General features: G+C 39.9%; 3 protein-coding genes across 4 annotated transcripts in view; 1 reads left to right on the forward strand and 2 right to left on the reverse strand.

Moving 5' to 3' along the window:
* Nucleotides 1–5,252, reverse strand: part of LOC126367815 (uncharacterized) — an 81,404-nt gene extending 76,152 nt beyond the window's left edge. For both annotated transcript variants that reach the window (XM_050011568.1, XM_050011567.1), the window contains exon 1: nucleotides 4,951–5,252. The gene's annotated coding sequence lies outside the window, so the exon portion shown is untranslated. The remainder of the gene's footprint in view (nucleotides 1–4,950) is intronic.
* The window catches only part of LOC126367801 (dnaJ homolog subfamily C member 1), a 215,951-nt gene that overhangs the window by 167,775 nt on the left and 27,350 nt on the right, over nucleotides 1–20,826 (forward strand). The gene's annotated exons all lie outside the window — the stretch shown is intronic.
* Nucleotides 14,443–20,544, reverse strand: LOC126367822 (sin3 histone deacetylase corepressor complex component SDS3). The gene is made up of 7 exons (XM_050011581.1): nucleotides 20,221–20,544; nucleotides 19,754–19,817; nucleotides 19,005–19,142; nucleotides 17,457–17,634; nucleotides 17,000–17,213; nucleotides 16,054–16,217; nucleotides 14,443–15,795 (listed from the first exon to the last, which is right to left on the reverse strand). The coding sequence occupies exons 1-7, from the start codon at nucleotides 20,381–20,383 to the stop codon at nucleotides 15,703–15,705; spliced, it is 1,014 nt and encodes a 337-aa protein (XP_049867538.1). The 5' UTR covers nucleotides 20,384–20,544; the 3' UTR covers nucleotides 14,443–15,702.

The following is a 20,826-nucleotide window of genomic DNA, read 5'->3' on the forward strand; positions in this document are numbered from 1 at the left end:
AACATCAAACAAAAGACAATAGATAGTGGGTGAGCCGTATCGCCGCTTATAATGGTCGAGCCCACTGTGTTATTAAGTACTTAAAAGTATGATTATTGTTTATTGATAGTTCTAAGTTATTTGCACTGGACCATTAAGTTAGACAAAACGAGATACCTAACTTATATACTTAAGTATAATTAATTACCTCTTCATTGAAATGTCACATGATAAAAAACTATACCTCATAAAAACTCGACGCCAGACATTGATTTTGCATTTCCGCATTGTTTCGTTTGACAATTGTAATTGAAACTACATAACATAATACCAATTAGCTTGAGCGTTAGGCTCAGGTTCCGGAGGTCCCGGGTTCGAATCCCGGTGGGGACATATCACAAAAATCACTTTGTGATCCCCAGTTTGGTTAGGACATTACAGGCTGATCACCTGATTGTCCGAATGTAAGATGATCCGCACGGCACTTTAAGCCGTTAGTCCTGGTTACTACATACTGATGTAAGTAATTGGTCGTTACATGAGCCATGTCAGGGGCCTTTGGCGGCTCAATGATAACCCTGGCACTAGGGTTGATGAGACTGGTATTCCACCTCACAACCCACGCGATAAGAAGAAGAAGAAGTACTCACACCTTTCACACCCATTGGTAATTTATGTTTATACCGATCTAATTATTTGTATATAATACTAAAATACTTCAAATGACACTTTGGGGACGGATATTATATCAACAAATGGAGTTGAGACCTGCCGCAAAACTTCGAAATTATTATTATTTTTTTTCAATTTGAACAAAAAAAATGATATTGCCATAAAAAGCACATACAAAGCACGGGTTCTTACCGCGTTTAAATGGGGATATGAGACTCCCATATCCCCAAGGGGAGTGTCATATCCCCATTTAAACGCGGTAAGAACCCGTTATTATGTGCTTTAATTATGATAATAACCGCGTAAACTTAAAATAATGTATTGCCATAAAATATAAAAAAATATATTAGAATGATCGCATAATTTTACACCTTGATTCTCAACACGGAATGTAAAATTGTGCGTTGGGATATTCACCCATATCGTGTGATAACAGTAGCATGTGATACAAGCGTAAGAAAAAAAAAACATGTTAATAAACGGACGAACCTTGCAGCTACCTCGGCGACATATCTCAGTGTAATTATTATGAATTACGATGAAATTACTAAATCATTGAGCTGCGCCTGCGCATGTGCGGAATGCAGATGATATGCAGGATAGCATGGTGAATGAAATACTCTCGTGTGGCCTAACATTTGAGTTTTCCGTGTGTTTTATACTTATTCGAATTATACTTAGTGCTGCTTATAACATAATATACGCTCACGACCATCTTCCAATTGGGGTAGTCAGACGTATCTACATCCATCGCAAGAGGAACGAAGTACCCACACTTTACCCAGTTTTCTGTTAAACCAATGTGCTAGGTGACCCGTATCGCCATCTATAACGGTCGAGCCAACTGTGTTAGTGAAAACTGCACTTAAGATAAACTAATACATACATAACATAAACAGCCTATATACGTCCCACTGCTGGGCACAGGCCTCCCCTCAATCAACCGGAGGGGGTATGGAGCATACTCCACCACGCTGCTCCACTGCGGGTTGCTGGAGGTGTTTTTACGGCTAATAGCCGGGACCAACGGCTTAACGTGCCCTCCGAAGCACGGAATCATCTTACTTTTTCGGACAATCAGGTGATTCAAGCCTGAAAAGTCCTTACCAAACAAAGGACAGTCTCACAAAGTGATTTCGACAATGTCCCCTTCGGGAATCGAACCCGGACCTCCAGATCGCGAGCCTAACGCTCTAACTACGGAGACCACGGAGGCTGTTACTAGACCACGGAGGCTGCCTTTTTTTGCTACTTGTGAAGTAGTCGATTTCGTTGAAGTGTGTATCTTTATGTTGCCTATTTGTTCATTCATCTTATCTTCTTAGACTTGGCGACTGTGGCTCTGCCCACCCCGTTAAAGCTTACAAGCGTAACTAAGGTTGAAATTCTGATATCACAATTAATGTTACTGTAAAAACTAATTAAATCATACTTTAAATAGTAAGTTGTTTTGATGAATATTTTACACTTATAAAAGACATCAACGCACTCATTTCCTTTTATAATTTTTTTTTAAAGTTTGGCTTTGCCAGTCACATTCCAGCGCACGAGAGAAGAGACTGAGGTCACCGTTGTCGGATACGACAAGAAGGACTATATAATTATATCATCATCAAAATCAACAGCCTATATACGTCCCACTGCTGGGCACAGGCCTCCCCTCAACCTATAAAATATATATATCTATATAATATATTTATTTTTTGTTTATTCAGATATCAGATGGTCTATAATTTTAGAAAAACGTTATTCTTAATTAACTACCTTATAAACATATCAAATGACAATTCTAAATCAAGTTTACAACATACATATTTTGTTATGATTTATTTATAATTCAGTAATTAAGAGTTCAATGGCTTATAAAATGCTTAAAATACTTATAAATATGTATATAATTCCTCGAGAATTATGTATGAGCTCGGTTTCTGCACATGTTGATTTCGGATATCGCATCCAACACGGATTTATTTTTCACCACGGTACTGAAAAGTATCGGCGTCCGAAGGACGTAATATACGATCCCGACGACCCGATTACTCTAGCCATAGAGGCAGCCAATCAGCTCGCGACACCAAACACTTCAGGTCCCCGATACCGACCCCGCTGGCGTGGTCGACGATTTCCCTCATTCAGCGCTTATCGCTATCGACCCACTAGGGTCGATTAATTCTTTCAAATATTTTTCCTCTCAGACGACGCCCTGAGCCGAGGTTCGCGCCCAACTGGGCACCCTCAGGCCTGTTGTCTTAAACGTTGTACCGGGTGAGAGCCTTCAGCGCTCCCCATTTGTCCGGCCAAGTAGTTAATGCCATCTGCGGCAAATCTACAATAAGTCACGTCAAAAAAAAAAAGATTTATTTTTCACCCGCTTTTCGTCCCCTAAAGGGATAAATTCTGGGATAAAAAGTATCCTAAGAGCTCGAACTATCTCCAAGCTATCTCCAAACTTCATCTATTGTGGTTTGAGCTCTAAGGCAGAGTTACTATAACGGACAGAGTTACTTCGCATTAGTATGGAAGTAGGTATGTATTCTCGAAAATTATGTATAAATTCGGACAAGTCCGTTGAAGGCTTGTTTGTCCGGCAAATAAGGAGCGTGTGGTATTCACATAAATAAATATTTTTAAACGCGTTAAATCATCGCCTGTCAGGTTTTCGTGTTTTAATGCGATTCTCAATCTGGGGATGAGTTAAATATTGCCGTTGAAATGATATGTTTCTTTATATTACTGCAGCTGGAGCAACAAGACAGACGCAGGCTACTCACGCCTGTAGTCCGTAACAGGGTGAGTTGTTTTTGATATTCTACTTTAAAGTCGTAAGACCGAGTGTTCTTTTAAAATCTAAACCCCATTGTTTAACTATTGTGTCTGGAAATCTCGGTCTTACGAGGATATGGTTTAGATAATTCAAATAGGTATAATATGTTGGTATGGTAATATGTTGTTATGATGAACGTATGATGACAGATTGACAGATTGATTTGTTGGTGGAAGACAATGTAGGCTAGGTAGGTGGCTGTTTCTTCGACGTTTTTGAAAACAGAACACCAGCACTCCGACCTGCTTATATCTCGCTTTCCCGGCACTGAATATATCAAGCTTTCGTCTTCGGATACACAGCTTCTCTTGCGTAGGTTGTGACTAAGACCGGCCTCATCAACCCTGACAGGGTTACTATTGAGCCACCAAACGCCCGACATGACACACGCGGAACAGCGTGAAGACTGAAGACATTTTCTGGGTGCTTCACCAAAAAAGATTAGATGACCAAAGACTAGGCTGTATGGGCTAAGTTCCCTTTGCCTGCCCGAATGGGCAAATCAAAAAAAAAATAACGCATGCCATTTTTTTTTCTAAACCCCCTGCCTACATCAAACTCATAAGAAACGTAGTGATTTAATACTCTTTGGTCGAAAGATCGAATGTCCTTTAGTGTAAAAAATATTAAAAACAGCTTAATATAGTCATAGGATAGGAGTCAAGACTCCTATTAGAACAAACTTTAATAGCGATTATATCAAAAAGTAAAAGTTTCCACACAAAATAAATACCTGGTTTTAAACTGTGAAAAGATTCCCCGTCGATCTATAGGTATATTTCGTTTTCCGAAAAACCGGACAGGATATAAGATTTTTACTGGTAAGTGCTTTTGAAATTCTAATCCCATTGTCTGGAAATTTCAACCGCAAGAGGTTAAGTAACTTGCCTATTTAATTCATAAATTAATCTAGCAGAAAACCGCTACTCTTATTTCATATTTTGAAGAAACTTTGACAATCCCTGATACATCATACAGATCAGATAGTGGCAAGAAAGAGCGGCGCGGTCATCGCATCATCTTTTTTTAATTGAAAATGTCACCCGATAGTTGTTTTAATACTACCGGTTTCGCTAATTCAGACGATCTTTTGTCCATTACCCTGTTCAAGTAAACTCCGTGTTTTTATTCTTGCATTTTTGCATTATTTTGCATCTTCAAGATTTCTAGAATATGTTTTTATAAGTAAGTAGATCGTATATACAACACAGGCGATCCGTCCGCTCGTTTGCCCCCAATTTTATAAAAAAAACTACGTAAGTACCTAAGCTTAATTACTTAATTTAAGAAGTAGGTAAGGGCTTATTGTGCAAGTGAATTGCGTAATTCGTACTATCGCTTTAAAAAAAACAACTTCTTCTTTTTACAGATGGAAAAATAAAAAAAAAACAGATTTTATGAATTATGTAAAAAATACACCGTTAACCTTAAAATAATAAAATACTTAGTTTAGCACTACTTAAATCTAAACTTACCGTTACTAAAAAATCCAAAGATCTCCAAAACTCGAACAACGGGAAATCTTCGAAAACTCCTGGTTGGTATACTGGCACAAAATCGAAAGCACCAACCAAACGAAACAAGAAAAAATAAAAACAAAAGAAAATCTATTCTAAATTCAAACGGCGCGCGAAACCGCAGAAATGTGTCAGTGGCGCGTCGCGACGGCCGGCCTAGGACCGTATGCGTGCTATGAATCGCTAATAGTTTGTCGAAAATCGATTTTTCAAAACGATATTTTTGGGAGCGGTAGCGCTCACCAGAGGCGGGATTTCGAATGGCGCGCGCGCAGGCCGACTGGCGGAGGCGGCAGGACATCGACTTATAAATTAACTTGCTAACTGTACTCTGAGGATTCGGCAGTTCGACGCTATTAGATCACATCACACACGCGGTAAATATCACGTCGTTAAAAATAATTGATTTGAGATAAGGCGCAGCTCGTTACCCTTAAAAGACAACCAATTGACCTGAACTTTTGAAATATTTCCCAATTAACTATTCTTGAAACAATGACAAAAAATATTTGTAATATTATCGAAGACCATCATCATCTCCCTAGCATTATCCCGTTTCTCACAGGGTCCGCTAACCTAACCTGAAGATTTGAAAGGTCCGGTCTTTTATAAAAGCGACTGCCTGTCTGATCTTCCAACCCGCGCAGGGAAAACCAGCTCAATACAGGTTAGGTCACATACTTCCGAAAATGCATTTCTCGGGAATGTGGGTTTCTCACGATGTTTTCCTTCACCGCTTATAATCATTTATGATCCAAACATGAATTCGAAAACAAATTCGCCTGTCATTGATTTAGGCTTGTGCTGAATTCGAACCTGCGTCCTCAATGTGAGAGAAGCGTTCTACCAACTGGGCTACTACGGCTCTAATATTATCCAAAACCATTTTTGACAAATTGGATCTCTTTTCGATAATTTCGCTTTTATATTTGGCATAAATAAGTTCACGCTATCCGTATCGGGTTAGACTGTTACGGCCAAGTAATTAATACCATCTGCGGCAAGTCTACAATAAGTCACGTCAAATCTACAAAAATAAAGTTTGACCTACAAGTCGTTAGCACCGAAAGCCCCATTCAAATTCCCTGGAGTCCTACGACCTTGTGCTTTTTCCCGACTTCCTTGCTTTGACCTGACTCGCTTTGGATAACTGCATAACATAGCACCACGCCTGTACACCCGAAGGGGCGGGGAAAGAACGATGGTTGGATGGTCATTTTTTAACCCCCGACGCAAAAACGACGGGGTGTTAGAAGTTTGACGTGTCTGTGTAAATGTGTATGTGTCTGTCTGTGGCATCATAGCTCCTAAACGGATGATCCGATTTTAATGCGTTTTTTTTTTGTTTGAAAGGTATATCAGTCGAGAGTGTTCTTAGCTATACATACATACATAAACTCACGCCTATTTCCCACCGGGGTAAGCAGAGACTATAGAATTCCATTTGCTTCGATCCTGACACACTTCTCTTGCTTCCTCCACATTCATCAATCGCTTCATACACGCACGCCGGTTCAGAGTAGATCGTATTGAACCTTTTTTAAGGACATCTCCAATTTGATCATCGTAAGTCCTTCTCGGTCTTCCTCTGCCAGCCCTACCATCAACTTTCGCTTTATATACCGCTTTTGCAATTCTATTATCCTTCATCCGCTCAACGTGTCCAAACCAACCTAACATTCCCTTCTCAATCCTAGTCACTATATCGTCTTTTACACCACATCTCTGTCTTATCACACTGTTCTTAGCTATGTTTGGTGGAAATCGGTTCGGTCGTTTGTTAAGTGTAATAGGAATGTTACACGCTCAGTTTGCTTGCAAGCATATGTGGGACAAGTTATTTTTTGCTTTTTATAGGGTTTAGCATTTTTAACCTTTTGTCATAACTATTGAGTACTTTTTGGTCGGGGTTTTTTTTTTAATTTTTTCATGGAAGCAACTACCTAATAAATACGTGCTTAAATAAGAATAACTTGATTTAACCCCCCAACTTTTGTTATCCTAGACATCGTACGAAAGTTGTCTGAAACAACCTTCAACATTCCATTCGCTCTTTCAGAACACGTCTTACGATTTTAGTTTTTATGACTTATTAATTAATACTTCATTATTTCCCGTCACTTCGCCTGCTTTATAACATAAACATTGTTTATTATAAAAGGACGTCACATGCATAAAGAAACAATACTTACATTTACAATTTATGATCATTTAGTTATTTATGTAAAAGAGAAGGTGCAGGTCGTGTCGTATCAGGAGGTGAAGGTTTTGGCGGGATGAAGGGAGGAATAGCGATTACTCCACCGACAAGAGCGCAGCTCTTAAATAAAGAGAGAGAGTTATTTATGTGTGTTATTCTAAATGCCTTTGGTTGTGTCTCCACTGGGGCAATTCCTGTTCGTCGCGTCCTTGCCGTGGAGATGGGCGCCTCTTACTTCAGTAGACTGGAGTGAGATGGTGGCTGAGTTCGATTAATGACCCAGGCCTACGGGATGTTTATAACGTAGAACTCTTGCCCAGGGATACGGGTGCAGACCTGAACGGTTGCAGAGGCGAAGATGGGAGCCATCGGTACAGCAATGCAGGAAGGAAGGGGCAAGTCACCGGGACTGTAATCTGGAAACTGACAGAAGGCTGCTGCCCTGTAAAGGTCAGTGTTACTTAGAGGCGGAGGACAGGAGTTCTAGTACGGCGTTGAAATAGACTACTCTGAGCGCCATCCCACTCGCATTAGACAGAGTACTGCAGGGTGGAAGGCAAGGGGGAAACCACTGCTCTATTTTTCCCTTCTTCTTCTTCTTATCGTGTGGGTCGTGAGGTGGAATACCAACTTCGCCTACCAAGCCCCTGACACAGCTCATGTAACGACTACATACGTAAGTAAGTAGTAACCGGGTCCAACGGCAAAACGTGCCTTCCGAAGCACGGAACGTCTTACTTTCAGACAATCAGGTGATCAGCCTGTAATGTCCTAACCAAACTATTTTTCCCTAAAAAATTGAGAATTCTCCACCGACAAGAGCTGGGGATGATTCTAAATTCACCCTTGGAATTTCTACGTTCGTTCGTTCCTGAAAACATGTTACTGGGTTGCAATCGTTCTAAGTACTATGCAGATATCCAAATCGGTACAGCAGTTAAGTCGTCAATTAACAGACTGACTTTCGAATTCACTATAAGTAAGTATAGTAATAATTAACGAATGGCATTCACTACTTGGCCGCAGTTATTTCTAGTGAGTATCACAATATAAACAAAGACGTAGGCATTCATTGACTTGGTTTTATTTGAACTTGTTCTCAGTTCAATCACCCAAGCTTTAAATAGGATCAAGTGCATTTTTCCGTGTATATTATGTTTTTTTTTTTGTTCTCATTTCTTGTTTCAATGTTGTTGACTGCATGATTGAACTTGATTGGTTTCGTATGTAAAGAACATAACTTGAATATTGACAGCTGCTAGAGTGTATAAGAAGAATGCGTTGACCTATAATAATTAACATTGTGCTTTTTTTAACGTGACTTATTTTTGATTTGCCGCAAAAGGCATTGACTACTTGGCCGGACAAATGGGGAGCGCTCAGGGATCACCAGGTGCAAAATTTAAGACAACAGGCCCGATGGTGCCCAGTTGCGCGCGAACTTCGGCTCAGGGCGTCGTCTAGGAGGATTATATTTGAAAGATTTAATTGACCCTAGTGGATTGATAGTCGATGAGGGAAATCGTTGACGTTGACCAAGTCGGCGATTTTCGGTATCGGGGTTCTGAGTTTGTTGTCGCGAGCTGATTGGCCGCCTCTATGGCTACAGTAATCGGGTCGTCGGGATTGTATATTAAGTCCTTCGGGCGCCGATACTTTTCAGTACTTACCGTCCCTAAGCGGGTAATAATTTGCCCGTACAAACCATGGAAAGATATCCTTTTTACCGTGTGCTGACAGAGAGCAGCAGTAACTGTCAGTACCTACTGTTCAGAGGCGGAGAACAGGAGTCCTAGTACGGCTTTGAAATAGACTACTCTGGGCGCCATCCCATTCGCGTCGGACAGAGTAATGTGGGGCGGTTGTAGGACGATCCGTGCTTCGGAGGGCGCGTTAAGCCTTTGGCGACTCAATAATAACCCTGACACGATGAAAAGCATACCGGGTGAGAGCTCTCAGCAGTCCCATTTCTCCGGCTAAGTACTAAATATCAAACATCCAAGGCAAATCTACAAAAAAGTCACTTAATAAAAATAAAAATGGCGTCGACGTTACAGCGATAATTAATGATATATTACAGAGTCACAACGCTAAATACGGGAGTCAAAGTCAGCTGTCAGTGGTGAATCCCAAACTCGCGCAATAAAATCAAACCAATAAATAAACCGAGAGGCAATATATCGAAGATAACATCAGCGCGCGATACGAAAGTTTATGAGGTGCAGTGAGGTAGGGCCGAGGGTATCAGACTTTAGGAATTTCAATTAAGTATTTTGCCAGCGCTTCTAATGTAATGGTAATACAAAGGGTGCAAAACTACATATTAAAACATTTATACAACTCACCATGGTTCATCAAAACAATAGAAGTGCAAGAAATTCTAAATGTACCAATGGTCAGAGAAGAAATATGCAATCGTGGAACCCAGTACAAAAAAAGCACCCAAAAACACCCAAATCAGCTTGCGGGGCAACTAACTATTCCAGAACCCATACGTCGTCTAAAAAAGAAACGAGACATTTTCGATAAGGACAGTCAGACCGAATGACTACTTCAAAGAAAGGACCGACTTCGCTGGGAGTAGCGTCCTCCATGCCATATAAACCCAACTCATCTGTTTATAGTCAGTGAGACTGATCGCAAGATAAAAACACAAAAAAATAAAAAAAATAAGTATTTTAAATTTCCCAATCCGTGATAACCCTGTTCGGAGAATGCGTGCCATAGTAATACCACGGGTTCGAACCCCCGCATTCCCGGCAGGCTCTAGACCACTGAATACGATTTTTCTGTTAGGGTAGCTACGTACATAGTCGGGCCGGCATGAATCGGCACAGCCGGGCGGTAAAAATCGAATATATGTAGTGCATGTTCGAGAAAAAGCCGTTCGGCTTTCACTAAGCGGGTCGGCAGTCATCGAATCGTATGATTGTCAACCCGAATGAACTGCCCAATCGGCACAAGCCAAACAAATGCAGTAATTACATCGGGTCGGCTTTGTTGTTCAGCTCATCATCATCAGCCGTACGACGCCCACTGCTGGGCATAGGCCTCCCCCCGCGACCTTCACCAGATCGTCGGTCCACCTTGTAGCGCGCCTACCCACTGAGCGTCGTCCGACACGTGGTCGCCATTCTAGAACCTTTCCGCCCCATCGGCCATCGGTTCTCCTCGCTATGTGTCCTGCCCACTGCCACTTCAGTTTTGCAATTCTCAGGTTGTTGTTCGGCTAATACTGTCGAACCGACTATGCCGGCCTGACTATGTGTGTAGCTATGACCGTCAGGATGGCCTGTCGCTACCCTTATTTTACATCGAAGTAATTACTAAATGTTAGTGCTCAACTGTTGGTACCGATCGTTAGACAGTTGGTAAGAAAATAATCTACTTTTTTAGATGACGCGCCATTCTAACATCAGGATCGCTGGTCACCTATACAGTGAGAACAAATTGCGCACATTTATAGAGTTTATTTATAACCAATAGTTGGTACTAACTGCTACCTTCATATACGTAGTTTTGAAGCTCATAACTTCTAAGGATAAAATTATGGATTTACTATTTCGAAGTCGTAACGCCTACAGAATTAAATGAGCAATTCCGAAATTGAACACATAAGCGGTATTTTATCAGCAGGCGCAACCTAATAAAATTTATTATTTATCTTCATATTACGCATTGCAATTGACAGAAATGTAAACAACCCTCTCCAACGTTATTTCCGGTTCTTAAACCCGACAATTAACAGCACACGTTAAGGACTGGAACTGTCTGCCATCGTCTGTTTTTCCAACTCGTTATAATCTGGGAGTCTTCAAGGCTAGAGTGAATAGGCATTTGCTAGGTAAGATCCACCCTAGACCACATCGTGACTTACCATCAGGTGAGATTGTAGTCAAACGCGAGCCTATATTATTTAAAAAAAAACGTCCAAAAGTTTTGCACATCAGCGAGATGCCTACTTGATTAAAATCAATCATCCGTCCCTTTCCTTTCCTTTCCGGCGGATAAGAAAATGTCAGGAATAACTTAAAATTAGGCGTCTGCAGTATTCCGGGCCATGTAATTATGTGTGTAATTAAAACAAAGAGACACTTATAATACATATAATTTTAAAAGATCTTGTTCTCAATATAATCTATACAGTAAAAACATTCTTTATGTACAGGACGACACATTTACACATAATCCATGAATCACATTTGTAAACACTGAAAACTTATATCAAACAACTCATTCGACTTGTGTCCACATTAACAATTTACAAATATTTACAATGTACAATACTGTCATGTTTAAGGGAATTGTAAAATGAACCTGTAAGGGTCTTTCCAGGCTACGTTCACCTAAAAAAATGTAGATGGCGATGTACAGACTTGCCTTCGTTTAACCTTCGAATAACAGACGTATGCATATCTTTGCTTTTGGATATAAATGACTTTTTTTTGACCCAGGCACAACACATCTTCCACCCATTATTATTCTGGTCAAAATACAGAGAAGCAATATTTTAGTGCATCGGGGATGTTTGCAGAAGCGTCCACTGATGGTTTTAACGCTATAGTACGGAAGCGAGTGGCATTCCTGTTAGGTCGATTGAGGGGCGGTACCAACAGCCTCCTGGATATTCCTATTCTGGGTTTTTGGGTGAAGATGCATGTGTGCTCAAGATATGTTACGAGGATGCTGTTGTAAATAATAGCAAATTGGCAGTTCCTATGTATGTGTAATGTGTGTGTAGGATAGGTACTAACATAGTTTAAGTTCACATTGTTACTAACAAATATGGATTTAGATCTGAAATAAAATTAATTCATTCATAAGTAGTAACATAATTCTATACCGTATCTGATCCAAATATCAAGCAATAGTTATTTATTATTATACAAGCTTTTGCTTTACATTATATTTTTGAACTAGCGACCGGCCCCGGCTTCGCTCGGGTGCAATGCTGAGGAAAGAATGAAATTATTTACGATATCACATTAAAAACCCTCAAAAATAACAGTATCTCTCCACTATTTAATGGATGTTATACATATAAACCTTCCTCTTGAATCACTCTATCTATTAAAAGAAACCGCATCTAAATCCGTTGCGTAGTTTTAAAGATATAAGCGTACATAGGGATACATTTATTAATTTATTTCAAATCGGGAAACAAACAGCTTAAATAACAATTTAAAAAATGCAAATAGTTTGTACATTAGCCAATGAAGTCTCCACTTATAACTAATACATGCATCACTGAGAAGTGGACAGAAGTAATAAATAAATCAAGTAAGCAATACAAAAATAAGAAAGAAAAGTTGATGTTACATCTGTTCTAACGTTTTGAGGGCAGATACAAATTTATTGTGCTTAAGACGAAATATGTCAATGCTATTGTATTTATCATTATATTTGCTACAAGTTCTAACTATAAAACGGTGCTTTAGGTAATTCGTTCTGCAAAAAGGAATAGCAAAAGTGTCAGAAGATCTTGATCAAGTATCATTTAGGGACAGAAAGAGCGACTTTGTTTTATACTATGTAGTGATGATAAATACATTGTTTTAAGTTTACGCGGTTATTATCATAATTAAAACACATAATAACAGGTTCTTACCGCGTTTAAAATATCGACATATCGGGAGTCTCATATCCCCATTTAAACGCGGTAAGAACCCGTTATTATGTGTTTTAATTGTGATGATAAATATCTACCTGTGCAATGAGAAAATAGGTAATTATCACGTTAAATCTGTACAGCGCCATCTATATTGTGTTTGGGGAACGCAGCTTGGAAAGTACCTCATTGCATAATATAACATTCATGCACCTATAATTCATAAGGAATCTTCTTCTATCGTGTGGGTTGTGAGGTGGAGTACCAACCTCATCAACCCTGGTGTCATAAGGAATAGTAGTGGGTTTCGGAAGTTTGTGACCTAAACTATTGTGCTAGTTTCAGGCTTCTGTAAAAAATCGGAGCTGTCAACATATCAAGCGGGATCGAAGCGGAGATGCTGACCAGGTTACCATGACCCATACACACTTCAACCCAAAAAACATAATCCCAATAGGCTCGGCCCCTTTTACATGGGTCTTAAACATATTGGCGAGAAGTGGTTGCTAACCTAACCTTTTTTTATTTATTTTTTTTACGTTGGGATATGCGTCACGCATACCACGCCGACCGGGAGGACGACGTGGTTATGTGGGACTCCCCGGGTGTCGCCACCCGATATACCCACTAAAACCAAACGGTGTTCCATCTTGTTCACTGTGTTGCCAGGACCCGGGAAACCTAACCTAACCCAACGGTTATGTTGTACTCAGAGTTATGGCCAGGCGCCAGTTATGTTGTACTTTTCGTACCCCTTAGGGGACGTAGGCGTGATGCTTTGTTATTTAATTATGTAAATAGTAGAAAAAATATTTAGCCTTTTAATGCTAACAATGCAAATTCGAAGCAAATTCCCACAAGAGAAGTATTCATTAATATAATATAGGCGCTGTTTAAGTTCGTCCTCTTTTATAAGATTCATAAATGTCTACCCCTTCTCAAGAAAAGGTGCAGGTCATGTCGTATCAGTAGATTTAAACTATACAAATAAATATCCCCATAAAATATTATGGAATCTAAATTTTCAATTTACATAAGCAGTTCATTTTACAATTCGACGCGCCAAATTCATTCAATGTCAAAATGCAAAAATAAATTATGTTCCAACATACCTTTCTTACTTTTTTTCGTCAATTTATCACAGATCAAGAATACTATAGTCGTGAGGAAAGTTCGAGATTGTAAAGCCTTGTATCCATTAGAAGAATGTTCCGCGAATGTGTATACGAAGCTTTATATTGGTGCCGATTAAAAATAATATATATTTTAGTTTGATTTAAAACTAGATGTACGGTCACGAGCATTAATATGTATACACTTTGGTACAATGTCACATTAACTTTTTTGACAAATTGAACTGTAAGTCTCACTCAGTGATTAAGAAAGAGGTACAGTCATGAGCAATATAATGTACCCACTTTAGGACTCGATGTGGCCATTTTAACCCCCCTGTTCTCGGGAATGTTCTCACTTAGGCAGATAAGATCAGAGTACCATCATCATTATCATCTTCAGCCTATTAACGTCCCCACTGCTGGGGCACGGGCCTTCCCTATGGACGGATAGGGAGATCGGGCCTTAAACCACCACGCGGGCCCAGTGCGGATTGGTAGTTATTAACGACTGCGTCGCAAAGGCCGGTTATAGGATGGGTGACCACAAAAAAAAAGTTTTCATCTCGAGCTCCTCCGTGCTTCGGAAGGCACGTTAAGCCGTTGGTCCCGGCTGCATTAGCAGTCGTTAATAACCACCAATCCGCACTGGGCCCGCGTGGTGGTTTAAGGCCCGATCTCCCTATCCATCCATAAGGAAGGCCCGTGCCCCAGCAGTGGGGACGTTAATGGGTGATGATGATGAAACATTTTTAAAAGATTTAATTAAGTGTATTTAGGCGTAAACTAATCCAAAAAAACTGTATTTTGAGGGGCGCCACTGTCTCTCGCACCACTTAAATATTTTGCTACGGGCGCCATTGTATTCAGGTCAGGGTCACCCCGGTCTCCATACAAAAATAATTTTATTTTTGTGGCATGTTACGATGTCGTGTTATTTTACGATGCTCATCGTAGATTTCCACGACGCGACGTCGTATCGTGAAATGACGTCGCATCGTTGTACGACCGGACATCGTGTCGTGTTTATGGGAGCCCTTACATCCTCGACTTGAGGACTTGACTCACTGGATTCGAGCATATCATACTGCCAACATAATAATACGAAAATAATGGCGTCATGCGTCTACTCACCTCAACTGTAAACAGCCTCCGTGGTCTAATGGTTAGAGCGTTAGGCTCACGATCTGGAGGTGCGGGTTCGATTCCCGATGAGGACATTGTCGAAATCACTTTGTGAGACTGTCCTTTGTTTGGTAAGGACTTTCAGGCTCGCATCACCTGATTGTCTGAAAAAGTAAGATGATTCCGTGCTTCGGAGGGCACGTTAAGTCGTTGGTCCCGGCTATTAGCCGTAAAAACACTTCCACCAATCCGCATTGGAGCAGTGTGGTGGAGTATGCTCCATACCCCCTCCGGTTGATTGAGGGGAGGCCTGTGCCTAGCAGTGGGACGTATATAGGCTGTTTATGTTTATATGCGTCTACTCAACCTCACTGGAGTAAACTCGAGTTATGGTTGAAGCGAGGCTTCCTTGAGGTCGGCTCAACTGAGGATTCGAGGCAGGTTAGAGTTGGACATCATACAATACGGGTGTTATTCGTCTACGGGTTAGGTAAACGGACCCTGCGCAAATCAGGCCAACACTATAATATTCTTGATCCATTATCACATCTAAATTGTCAAAATACTAAGTACATTATAATAAATCATCTGGCAAAACTCACGTCCAGTGTTAACACTAGTATACTTTCAGTCCCATATGTACAGATGTACATATATCTTACAGTCTACGACGCCCGCCGTTTCAACGTGACCTTACCGCGCGCTAGCTGCGAGATATATATCCGTATCCGTTCTAAGTTGGTCTTCTTCACCCATATCTGCAAAGAATAAGATTCATAAAAGATTATGTATCCCTCCTGTAATATACGCTCACTCCTCGCCAGTCGGAGCAGGAGTCGCTTGGGTAAAAAACCGGACCTGTCAAATCTTCAGGTTAGGTAAGCGGACGACATTTATGGCAAATAAAGAATCTTATCTTTTGATCTTTGACTGTCGTAGAATAAACACTAATAATACATATACAAGGGCCGCACGAGGGTGGAGCGAGCTTGATTTACTAATGTTTTAGCACTCACCGCCTCATCAGTGATAGCGTGTATGTGTCCGGGGAACTTCTGCAGGTCCCGCCCTTCAACGTAGACGCTCTGACCCCGGTGGAACCACCGCCGCTCGTACAACAGCTTGCCGTCCTCGACCCTCGTGTCCGTCGTCTCGCCACTTTCCCGGATTGGTGATTCACCTGTAAAATTGATAATTGTTTTAAAACCTAGTTTATATTTATTAAAAAAAAGTAAAACGGGAAGACATGAAAAGAACTTAAAAAGGTAGCCGGAGCCATGGTATAAGAAAACCAGCGAGCTTAGCACCGTAAGCGCTCGACTTTTTCTCTCCTCGACATACATCACCCATCACTCTCTCACAGTACTGCTCAGAAAGAGACAGTTGATCTCTGTCGCGGCGAGAAGGATTCGCGTGCTTACGGTACTAAGCCCGCAGGTATGCTCAAAAGTGACAGCTAACATTTCAAGGGTTAACCCAGCTGACGTCATCCCACTCTGTGTTGCCATTTTATAAAAAAAAATTACCGACGACCAATGTTTTTATATTTACTTTGCAAGGATATTTTGAACTGTTCGTAAAAGATTTACTTACAGTTTAAATGGTATTTATATATGTGACAAGTAATAGTAATTCACTTAACTTTCAATAATGAAATTTACGTCCTTGGAATGTTGGAAATACCAATTTAATGGTAACACAGTGGTAACACTTACGTCATCAAAGGGCTAGCAATGGCGGCTTGTCATAGGATTGAGCATACCTTGTCTATGGCCGGAGCAACATGGAGAAGAATGGCTTTGGATCGCGAATTGTGGTGTACTCTTGGGGAGGCTTTTGCCAAAGGGCGAACTGAGACAAAGGAAAAAGAAAAATCAGTGTCAGTGTCCTACTATTGAGTAAAAAATGTTACTATAAATTAAAATAGGGAGATGATGATGTTGTTAAGCGAACAATACTTACAGCTGGATGAGTTGATGTGCTTCCTAGGCACGGGTGCGGCGTGGTGAGAGGCGGGCGCGGCCTCGTGGCGCGCGATGGCGCGCAGGTCGGAGTCGATGTCGCGCTCGTCCAGCATGAACGTGAGCGTCGTGCCCAGCGGCTTGCGGCGCTTCTCCGGGGCCGGCGCCGGCTCATTGGCGCGCCGCCTCAGGATACGCTTCATTACTGGTTTCACCTGGAGAGCCGTTGGTTGGTTTAGGGTGATTGATTGCCGGAGGGGTTTTTCATTGGATGTCTTTTTTTTCTTTGCCAAATAGCGAAGGGACGGGTAATCGACAGACATTACTATCAAGTCATTTTTATTTTAAAATTAACAGCAATCAATCCTGTAGCTTTCCTTTTCGCCAGATAAGAAAATGACAGGTATAACTTAAAATTGAGTTGTCTCCGACCATTATCAAGTAAATAAGACACAAACCTCCATAGAGTCCCCGTTCAATTCCATGCTATGCCGTTCATTCTCTATCATCTTCCTCTTGTCCTCGAAGTCGTTGAGCAAGTTCTCCCGTAACTCTATCTTCTTCTCCTCAAACTCTTTCGCAGCTGCCTTTTTCTCTGCTATGTACTCTCTCTCTACTACATCGTACATGTGTTCTCTGAGAAAATAAATAGGAAAAATAAATACAATGTATTTAAATGGCTAAGGAATTTTCTGCACCAATTTTTCTCTTCAGCCCATAACAGTTTTCATAGCTTAATATTACGAGACATACACATACACATACATACGAGACATAACTTTAACTAATAAGAATTTCATTTTTCTGCAAAAGCCAGCCATTGGGGCGATTTACAAATTGGGACCCAAGATGTCACTTAGAAATAAATTTAAAGAAATTGGTATTTTAACTTTGGCATCACAATATATCTTTACAAGTCAGCCGATTACATAAGATCACTAAATCTTTTAATAGGCAATGTATACGTTTTTACAATAAGAATCCAATTGAAACTCAGAATTTGCCTTTCAACTGTTTTAAGACAGTAGTTAAACAGAAACTTTGCAAAAAAAGTTATTATAAGGTTAGTGATTATTTATTTAGAAGATATGAATGCATGAGATTAATACTATTATTATATGGTTTTTTTTTAAAGAACATCTAGTACCCTGTATTGAGGTTTTTCTTGCAGCTTCTTTTCCCTGGCTATACAGGTTGTGAGAAGCTGCAGTAGTTTTAGGCGGATGAGACATTCGTTATTTAAAAATTGACGATTCAAAGTGTAACTATGTTACCTACTGAATAAAAATATTTTTGAATTTGATGATCCTACATTGAAAATAAAGGGATTTTTATGTTCATTTGATTTGAACATTCTTTAATCCTAAGGTTGCTCTTGTTCAATTGTCTACTTGACAGTTGTAACAAAATATGAAATATGTTGGATATGGTAGTTTATCTTTTTTTTTCTGCTAACATGCGATCGGTCCCTCGACCATAAGCAGTTATGTTGTATTGCCAGTGGGATGTTAGGCATGCCTTTCCAGTGTCAGGTTGCCTTCATTTTGTTTCTCACTGCTGAAGTTTGTCCCAGATATGTTGCCTTATATGTTATCATTTAACTATAATTATCTAATAGTTCCTTTTTATTAAGATAACTTTTAAATATTTTATTTTTACAAAATAAGAATGCGCCCGAAACACGGGCGGCCATGATTGAGCTTCGTGTGACGTCACATTTCACAAAATAAACAGAAGCTATCTGTCAGGTTTCAAGTGATACTGTTTGGTTTTTTTTTGTTTGTTGAACTGTGACGTTACTGGGCAAAATGTCATTTGACCAACCGTTTTCGGGCGAAATTTAAAATATTTTTTTCTATTATATAAAACTTGGTCGAGAAAATAAAATATTTTAAGAGGTATAAAGTAAGCAATTGTAATTTTTTAAATACTTATCCAAAAACTGTCAAGTAGCCTATTATAATTGTTTTTATGTGTAATTTGATTGATTGACAAAACCAACTCACTTATGTATCCTATTGAGCCGTAGCCGCTCGTGGAGTTGGTGCTCCAGCCTCTTGACCCTGCGGATGTACTCCGGATGGATTCCGTCCTCCAACTGTTGCAACTGCTTCTTCAGACTGGCCAGCTTATCCTGGTACATCCTGGACAATAAAATGACACGCTTTTAAATAGGTTTGTTCATTATAATTCAAATATACTCACCAAGAAACTGTATAATTACTTTAGTGAGGATGTTTGTAATTGTTAATGAGGATTTGAGGATTTTTTTTTGTTTTTTTTTTTCTGGGTGATCATGCCCAGTGCATAGGTGCTTTCACTCAACCCATAGCCAAATGATTGGTCAACCAGATAATACAAACTAAGATATAATACAAGCTTTACATGACAGTGGCTCAAGTAATTTCTACAGTATTAAAAAAAAAGAAACACAATTAAGGGTATTTGCTTTAAATCTTTTTGCTAAAAAACTCTAAATAGTGGGTTTCAGGCTGATGAGAATTGGATTGAGATGATTACATAGATAGGTTCATACAACATAACATTGTCTCAGTAACGCATATTGGAAATTAAAACAAGTCATAGAAGACACGTAGACATGTTTGGTAGATAGTGGCTTAAGATAAAATCGTAATAAATGTGGTAATTTCTTCACTGGATATATCAAGGGATATGCAAAATCATCTGTGGGACTGGCATGATCAAAAAATTAAAGCCTCATTAAAAATAATAATAATAATAACCTATAACTTACTGTTCTTTGATCTCCACTGGTTCATCATTATTAGGTATATCTGTCTCACTGGCCTCTTCTGTATCTGTAAGTTAAAACAAAAAAGGTAATTTCTGTAAATATAAACAGCCTACACAATATAATGGTCCAATTTCCACCGTCCGGCCTAGGCTATCATGACAAAAAAATACAAAAATATTAATTTTGTACAACTCAACTATTTATACTTTTGTAATATAAGTTTTTTAACTGAATATGCCATGGTGAAAGTGGCACACATACGGAGCCATTACGTCACCGGCAGGCGCCACCAAAACGCGGGAAGATTCCTATAACCAGGTTATCTTGCACCTGACCTTGAAATACTTGCGTAACTTGTGTTTACCATACACACACGTGAAAAACAGTAAGAAATTGAGCTGAACACGCAAAACAAACGAGCTATGACGCGAAAACCACCTCATGACGACACCGTAAACAAAACGTACCTTCATCACTATTGTCCATTGCAGCCGCCGGCAGCGTGTCTTCTTGGTCTCTAAACTCGTCCAAGTCATCGTACCCGTCGTCCTCGAAGTCGTATTCATCCCCCGGGCCAGAATATGGTGATCCTTGGTAAGACATAGCCGAGGCGATGCGTAGCAGTTGCATACAGATTAACTCCGATCACCGTCTCAGAAACAAAATCTGAACACGTGAGCTTCAGATAACAGCACACAAAATGTATTGCAACCACAAGTTATGTCACTCATATAAAGAAATTTCTTTTTATTCAACTTCGACGGGACAACGAAACTGGAGCAAATTGAAGCTGTTTTACGTCAAACTCGACCAAAAGATGCCAAAAGCATCATGTTACCCGACCATTTGAAATATAATTTTAATTTCAAAAACCCCAATATGAATACTTTGTGAGAAAGAAAGAGAGATCCGATAAATATTTCAGTTCTTCGGCACACCCTTAATTTTAGTACCATAATACTAGCATAGACAACAGACCAATATTAGAATAGCGTTGTACCAAGGCATTACAGATTGAACGATATTTTTTCCGAAATATGATCGATGACTTCAATTCAACAGTTTAAATTAAA

This window comes from Pectinophora gossypiella, chromosome 6 (assembly GCF_024362695.1).
Source record: "Pectinophora gossypiella chromosome 6, ilPecGoss1.1, whole genome shotgun sequence".
Taxonomy (NCBI): domain Eukaryota; kingdom Metazoa; phylum Arthropoda; class Insecta; order Lepidoptera; family Gelechiidae; genus Pectinophora; species Pectinophora gossypiella.